Source organism: Equus quagga, chromosome 3 (genome assembly GCF_021613505.1).
Source record: "Equus quagga isolate Etosha38 chromosome 3, UCLA_HA_Equagga_1.0, whole genome shotgun sequence".
In the NCBI taxonomy this organism is placed as follows: Eukaryota; Metazoa; Chordata; class Mammalia; order Perissodactyla; family Equidae; genus Equus; species Equus quagga.
This window is the reverse complement of record NC_060269.1, coordinates 150468969-150476588: the sequence shown is the minus strand read 5'-3', so window position 1 is coordinate 150476588 and position 7620 is coordinate 150468969. Positions and strand designations below refer to the sequence as shown.

Sequence of the window (7620 nt, the reverse complement as noted above, 5' to 3'; positions counted from 1 at the left end):
GAGAGCAGAGAGGTCAGCTGGGGAAGTCCGGGGCAGCGTGGCCCTGGGGCCCTCGCATGCCCTCAGTGAGTGTCCCTTCTCTTTTCCTTCCCCGGGGGCCCTGCAAGTGGGTGTCCCCACCCTGCTCTGCTTTCGGTGAGTTTCTGTTCCCTTTCATCTCTGTTTGCTAGTTGTCACCCGCTGCGCCTGGGGCCCTTGATTGTCCACGTCCTCCAGCCCAGGACATCTTTCTCCAACAGAGCAAAGAGCATGGCCACGTGCCTGCCTTTCCTGCACAGACCGGGCCTTTCTCTGTCTGGCACCTGCCGGCCAAGGGCCCTTGTCAGACTGGACTGGCACACCCTCCGTCTCTCCCTCCCTCCCTGCCGCCGTCGTGTGGAGTGGGTCTTTGGGCCCTGTTTGACAGATGGGGAAACCGAGGCTTGGACAGGCTAAGTCCCTCAGCTCATACGGTCAGGAAGCTGTGGAGCTGGATTTGAAGCCCAGTCTGCCGGTCTCCAAAGTCAGAGCCCCTACCCCACACGGCCCCACGCCACCCTGCACTGCTGCTGGGCCCCTGCACGCGCTGGCCGGGGTGCCCAGAGGGTGATCTGTGACCAGGTGGCCCACCTCGCCCTTTGTCCCCGCTGCCAGCCTGGCGCTGTTTGTGTCCACAGAATTACTACCCCATGGTGCAGTCGGCCTTCATCGAGGACAGTGGCAGCAGGCTCGTGCTGTTGTCGGAACAGGCCCACGGCGTCTCCAGCCAGGAGGACGGGCAGGTGGAGGTAGGAGGGGGCCCCTCACGGCCACCCATGGGCGTGCCCAGGCTGAGGTGGGCCCGTCAGGCACTCTGCCCTGCAGGTCATGCTCCATCAGCGGCTGTGGAACGGCCACATGGGGGCCATAGAGCGTGGCCTCACGCTGAACGACACCTCGACGGCCCGCTCCCTGTTCTGGCTCCTGCTGGGACCCCGGCCCGACATCGCTGACCTGCACCCGAGGAGTGGGCTGGCGCTGCAGCACAGGCCCATAGTGCTGTTGGGAGAGCTGACCGGTAAGGGGATGTCCTTTCAGAGCACCTGTCGTCACCACCCCAGAACGAGCTGACCTGGTCAAGGGCTTGTGCCCTCAGGGATCTGGGCAACTTTTGGGCAGGAAGGGGCGTCAGGGACCTCTGATCCAATCCTCTCCTTTGGGATATGGGCAGACTGAGATGCAAAGAAGTTGAGCAGCTTGCTCGTGGTTGTACAGCTCATAAGTGCAGAGCGGGGACTCACACATGTCATCTTACCCCTTTTCCATGAGTCTCTTCCATGTTCTGCTCTGATGTGTCTTTTTCTTTCTTAATTATGACATATATCACCATGTTACTTCTGGTCCTGAGCTCGGCATTTAAAAGGCTAGTTTTATCTGAATCTAGGTATGCTGTCATCAGGTGAGGGTGATTCCAATCCATGGTCTGATCTGCAAAGCTTATGCATTGCCTCCACCCATACTTCCATAGAGTGCTTCAGCTTTATTTATTTATTTATTTGAGGAAGATTAGCCCTGAGCTAACTACTGCCAGTCCTCCTCCTTTTGGTGAGGAAGTCTGGTCCTGAGCTAACATCCGTGCCCATCTTCCTCTACTTTATATGTGAGATGCCTAGCTCAGCATGGCGTGCCAAGCGGTACCATGTCTGCACCCAGGATCTGAACCGGCGAACCCCGGGCCGCCAAGAAGTGGAACATGTGAACTTAACCGCTGTGCCACCCGGCTGGCCCCGTGCTTCAGCTTTAGAGCCAGAACTTTCCCAAGGCATTAGCAAGCAGCTAGGCTGTTGCTTGCTCATGCAACAAATGTTTATTGAGTGCCTGCTGTGTGCAGCATGCTGTGGATGCGTGATGCCCAGCCCCCCTCCTGAAGGATTTCTCGGGAGCTATCCGTTGGGAGACGTGCTCGTTCAGGTCCAGGATTCCAGGTGGAGAGGGAGTGGTGCTGAGGAGAGGGCCTGGAGCTCTGTGGATTTGGGAGAGTGTCAGACTGTAAGCTGGGAGGAGATCAGGGATCAACTCTGAGGGATGTCCGTTGAGGTCTCTTGTTCAGAAGTAACAGAAACTGAAGGGTCGGCTACTCGGGCAGAGCCTGGGGAAAGGAAAGGAGAGCTGGACAGGAGGCCTTGGCTGCTGGGAGGCGGGGCGGCTCTGGGCCTCTGAGGAGCAGGCGTTCGTGCTCATCTCACCCAAGACTGCCTTTGAGATGACTGCCCAGACGCTTCCATGTCCCAGGCTTCAGATTCCCAGGAGAGGGGACCTGCCTGGCCTGGCAGGGTCCGGGGCTGCTCCTGGATCAGTCGATGTTTGCTTCCCGGCAGTAGGAGCCTTTCCCACAGAGGGGCATGTTGCTGTATCTGAGAAAGCTCCGTGGCTGTTGTCAGCTCCGTCCGTCTGGCCCCACTCTGGTCTCTGTTGTTGCAAGTGACAGAAACCCAGTGTGAACCAGCGGAGCCACAAGGAGACTTCATTCTGAGGCCGACATAACTGAGGGAGGGCAGGGGTGTAACCGGGCCTCGCGGGCTGGAGCCTTCCTGAGGCTGCCCCCCCCCCACCTTACCTGTGCTTCTCTCCGTCGGCAGCCCTTCCTTCTCCTCCTAGCTGGGACATGGCCGTGAGCACTCCTGGGGCTGTGTGTCTCCCCAACCCAGAAGGAACTGAGACTCAGATTTTCCCATCTCAAGTGCAGACGTCCCAGGGAAAGATTCTGATTGGTCCTGATTGGGTCATGTGACCCGAGCCTGGACCAGGCCCTGAGGCCTGGGGTGTTGTGAGGCGATGGCAGCTCCAGCTGGAAGCCCAGAGTTGAACAGAGCGTTTCCTGGAAGGAGGAGGCGGGGGGCTGAAGCGCCTTCCAGGAGAGAGACTGAGAGATGACAAAACAAGGGAGGAGCTGCCATCCCAGACCCTGAATAGAAAACAGCGCTCTGCTTGAACTTGCCGTGTGACCTGGGACAACGTTGTCCCCTCTCTGGGCCTTCAGCTCCCCACCTGCACCTTGAAATGGCCAGACTATTCAAGGTTCTTTCAGCTCCTAGACTCTGTGATTGGAGCAGCTGGACGTGCGGGAGGGAGGGCATCCGGGTGGAAGGATGGGGAAAGCGGGAAGCCGATCCTGGGGCGTTTGAACCAGCAAGTGTTTCAGGCTGACGGCGGTGTGTCTGCAGGTGGGGAGGGTGGGAGATCGGCTGGACTTGGGGGCCGCGCTGTGGAGCGCTCCGGAGGCCAGGAGGAGTTGGCCCTCACCGTCTCCATGCTCCGTCTGTCTGCCTTGCAGAGACGGCCCCGAATAGCCCAGGCCCCTGGAAGCCAGAGGCTGTGGTGCTGCCCCCGAGTGTTCACCTGCAGATCCTGAGCATCCCCGGCTGGAACTACAGCTCCAACCACACACAGCACCTGCAGAGTCTCCAGAAAGGTGAGGCGGGCGGCCAGCTGGCCAGACTCACTCCTCCCGCCCCATGTCAGCAGGCCCCGGAGCCCGTCACCAGACAGAGGGGGCTCCCCTCAGGGTGTCACGGCTCTGTGAGGTCACCTGGTACTTTTATCTGCCAAATGGGGAGAATGAGGCCCACAGAGAGGCAGTGAGTGACCAGGGTCACTCAGCAAGCCAGGGACAAGGTGGTCCTGGACCCCAGCCCAGGACCTGCCCACACCATTCTCCGATGGATCCCTTCTAGCCCCATCCCCAGCCCAGAACCATTGTCCATCCCACGCCCACCCTCAGGCTGCAGTCCAGCTCTGCTTCCTCCAGGGGCGACTCCTGGAGCCCTGCACACTTGAGTTCCCACTCGTCCTCTGAGCTCAGGCAGCCTGATTGTCTGGAGCCTCTGGTTGTTCACTGAATAAATGTCTCTTGCAGCAAGCACAGGGGAGTGAGCAGTGACCAACATAGCTAAGGTCCCTGGGTTCCTGGAGCTGTCAGTCTAGAGGGGGAAGCAGCCAAGTCACCAGATAGTGATGACAGTGAGCCGAGGCAAGCTCCCAGACGGCATCAGGGAAAGCTTCCTGGAGGAGGCTACACCTTACAGGACCCAACTCTTCCTGTTGCCAAAGCTCCAGCTGCTCCCTGTCTGTCCCTTTATACTATGAGGAGCTCAAAGTCAGGGCTGACTATGCCTCAGCCACCCTCGTGTCCCTGGAGCCCCTCCCAGGGCCTGGCACCCCCCCCGAAGACAGCTCAGTAAGAGTCTGCAGAATCGAGAAAGAGGAAAAGGAAGAAGCAAGAGACCAAATAACGCCCTTGTCCCTGATAAAGCGGATCTTGCAGGCCGTGGCTCGTTCTGCAGCTAAGTGGCTTCCTCGACCCCAGTGTCACAACCCCACCTGTCCCCGGGGACGCTGAGGCCTCCCCCCAGGGTCAGTGCCTGTCCTTCCTGCTTGTGTGCGTGGCCAGGCTCTGCTGAGCACGCGCCTTCTGTGGGCAGCTTGTGCCCAAATGGGAGGAAAGCGCTGAGCCGAGTGAGCCCCAGACCCGACGAGGAGAAAGCCCCTCCTCCTGGGGAGGGGGGGTGGGTGAGGGGCAGAGCGAGGGGAGCACTGGGGGGTGGCGGGAGGGTCCCCTGCTTCCCCAGATGCTACAACCACCTTGGGAAGTTGGAGTCTCACCGTTGTCACTGTCGCCATCATCAGGAGGCACAGGCCTGGCCTGACTCTGGAGCTTGGATCCCTGACCTCGGCCCCGGGAACTCGTGCAGACCTCACGCTGCTGTGACAAAGAGCCCCAGACCCTCCCGGTCCCAACACAGGGCAAGCGCCTGTGCCGCGGGTCCAGGGGTCGGCAGGAAGGCCCTTCATGTGGTCACCGGGCACCCGGCAGACAGAGGCCGTGTGGCAACGCGCTCCTCCATCACCGAGGCGGGAGGACGCTCCTGTGGGATGTGACGCCTCACTTCCTCTCACTCTACCTTCGCCTCAGGATTACGTGGCCGCGCCACACCTCACGGGGCAGAGAAGGAGAGAATATTCCAGAGAACTGGAAGATTTAAGACAGGCCCCATGATGACCACAGCAGGGAAGGATGGCTGAGACTCTCCACCCGTCGGCGTCGGCCCCTGTGTGGGTGTCAGGAGGCCTTGGAATCCTCCCTCTGTTGCACACAGCTGTGTGGCCTTGGGCAAGTCACTGCCCCTCTCTGAGCCTGTGTTTCCTTGGCTGTTAAGTGGGGCCAAGTCAGCTGCCTCACAGGATATGAAAGATACACGTAGGAGTTGAGGATGTGGAATGGGGTGAGTGTGGGAAGCACTGGGCACAGATAGGGGTCCTCACTGCCACCTTCCTTCTGTCCCTGAGGCCATCGAGGAGGGGCCAAGGCCCACCTCCACCGTGTCCTGCTGCGGCTCCACCACCTGTATGAGGCTGAGGGGGACTCGGTCTTGTCTCAGCCGGTGACAGTGAATCTGAAGGTAAACCGCCCCCCCCCTCATGTTCCCCCCCCCCCCAGTCCCCCGTGTCAGTCCTCCCCAGGCAGACGCTGCTCCAGGGCGCAGACCCCGCTCCAGGGCGCAGACCCCAAGTGTGGCCATCCTGGCTTGAAAAGGACCTCAGTAAAGAGATGCATCAGGGTGTGCTTGCGAAGGAAGCTGGGATGGGCTCTGGGGGCACAAGGGGGCGCACCACCCACCCTCTTTGTTTTTCACTGCATTTTATTTCTTTCCCATTTGTTTTTTGTAAAACTTTTTAAACAACACAGATATTGTTTGTGTGATCAGAAAACAAAACAGATTCTCGCACGGAATTCCTTTGAGGGTGATTCAGAGTCAGGCAGTCTGGGGTCCAAGTCCTGGCCCCTTTGCTGGGCATCACGGGCGGCCCGTGCCTCTGGGCCTCAGCCTCCTCACCCCCAAGTGGGGAGGGAGGACGGCTTTGTCCCAAGGGCTGCCCAGAGCCCTGGGGCGATGACGTGTGCAGGCAGGGCGGGGGCGGGCACGCTCCTCAGCAGGCTCCCACCCACTGGGGGCCGAGAGCAGGTCTGAGCCGTCTGTGCTCCAAGGCCCTGGGCGAGTGTGTTAACAGGTGCAGGGACAACAAATGCACCTGGGAGTGGGTCATCCTGTGCTGCCCCGTCGAACGGGTGGAGGCACCGAGGCCCTGAGTGGAGGCGATGGTTGGGGCGGACACCACACGCTCCTTCCGGATGTGGGTGGTGGTGGGGAGGCGAGAGCGTTTGTCAGTTAGGAATCCGTGTGGCCACATGTTCTAGTGTACCGGCCAGCGGTGCTTACACAGGGCGCAGGATGCTTCCTCAGCAGGAGAGTCCAGGGTGGGCCGTGGCCCTCAGCCGTTCAGCTGCCTGGCGCTGTCCCCAGGAACTGGCTCACCTTCCTCCTCCTGCTGGCCTTTGCCGGCACGGGGCCTCTTTCTCTTCCTGCTCGGTGCCGATGGTCAGAGGCTGGCCTCACAAGCAGATGTAAAGGCAGGAGGTTGGATGGAGCAGAAAAGAGGGCCTTGCCCTTGATGCCTTCTCCTCCTACAGCACAGGGAGGCTGCTGCAGAACCCTGCCCAGCCCTCCGGGGCAGCAGACGGTCCCTTTCTCACAGTAGCCAGGCTGGCCGCCTGCCTCCCTCTCTGCATGGGACTGTGACTGCCGCAGCCCCGGGGCTGGGGTGGCGCCACCTGAGCAGTGCTGGGGAGAAGGGGGACTCATGTTGGAGGCAGCTCCGAGCGCCTGCCACCCCCTGGCATGCTCCTCCAGCTCGGCCACACAGGGAGCCGGCCCTGTTTCCTCATCTGTGACATGGGGCTGCGGTCCTGTCCTTGGAGATTTGCTGTGAGAACTGGATGCGGGAGGTGTGTTAGGAGCGAGGCCCAGGGCCTGGGCTTGCTGCCCTTGCTGCTGTTTGGTTCTCTGCTCAGATCTGGGGCCTCGGGGTAGCTCCCGCTCCCTGTGCTCCTGTCCCTCCAGGCCGTGCTGCGGGGGCTGGGGTCCGTGGTGGCGGTGGAGGAGCGCTCGCTCACAGGGACCTGGGACATGAACACGCTGCACCGCTGGAGCTGGAGGACGCAGGATGATCGCCAACACAGAGGTTCGGGGGCCCCTGGTTCAGGCCCCACCTGGGATCCCAGCTCTGCCTCTTACGGCCTGTGTGACCTGAGCAGGCTGCTTTCCCTCTCTGAATCTGTGGCCTTCTTGAGTCTACCACAGTAGGTTAAGAAAGGCTTCGGGTCAGTGTCTACCTGCCAGGGCTCCCACCAGGCTGTCTGTGTGCACGCGTGCAGACCACACCCCCTGCCTGTGCCCTGGGTGAGTCCAGAACTTGTGAGCCTGCCCCAGAGGTTCTGACCTCGCCGTGCTGTGCCTCACACGGCACACACTACCTTGAGCTCCTGCGAACCGCAGGCAGCTTCACGCCCCCCAGTCTTTGCAGTGCTGTTCCCTCTGCCTAGAACATCCTTATCCCCTTCATGCTGGCCAGCTCCTGCTCAAGCTCCCCCAAGTCCAGGGCTGGCTCAGGTGCCTCCTCTGCTCTCCCGCCTCCCATGTTTCCTCTGATCCATGCATCTCCTCTTTGTCCATCCTCATGCCATGCATGGGTGTGCACTTGGTCAATGGAGGATGGATGGATGATGGATGGATGGAAGGAAGGAAAGAAGAAAGGAAGATGAGT

At 60.6% G+C, this 7620-nt stretch overlaps 1 protein-coding gene across 1 annotated transcript in view; it reads left to right on the top strand.

Annotated features, from left to right (window-relative positions):
• MAN2B2 (mannosidase alpha class 2B member 2) overlaps positions 1–7620 on the top strand; it is a 40323-nt gene that overhangs the window by 31936 nt on the left and 767 nt on the right. The window contains exons 14-18 of the mRNA XM_046657279.1: positions 657–767; positions 844–1036; positions 3293–3430; positions 5305–5417; positions 6918–7038. Coding sequence (XP_046513235.1) covers positions 657–767; positions 844–1036; positions 3293–3430; positions 5305–5417; positions 6918–7038 — 676 coding nt within the window. The remainder of the gene's footprint in view (positions 1–656; positions 768–843; positions 1037–3292; positions 3431–5304; positions 5418–6917; positions 7039–7620) is intronic.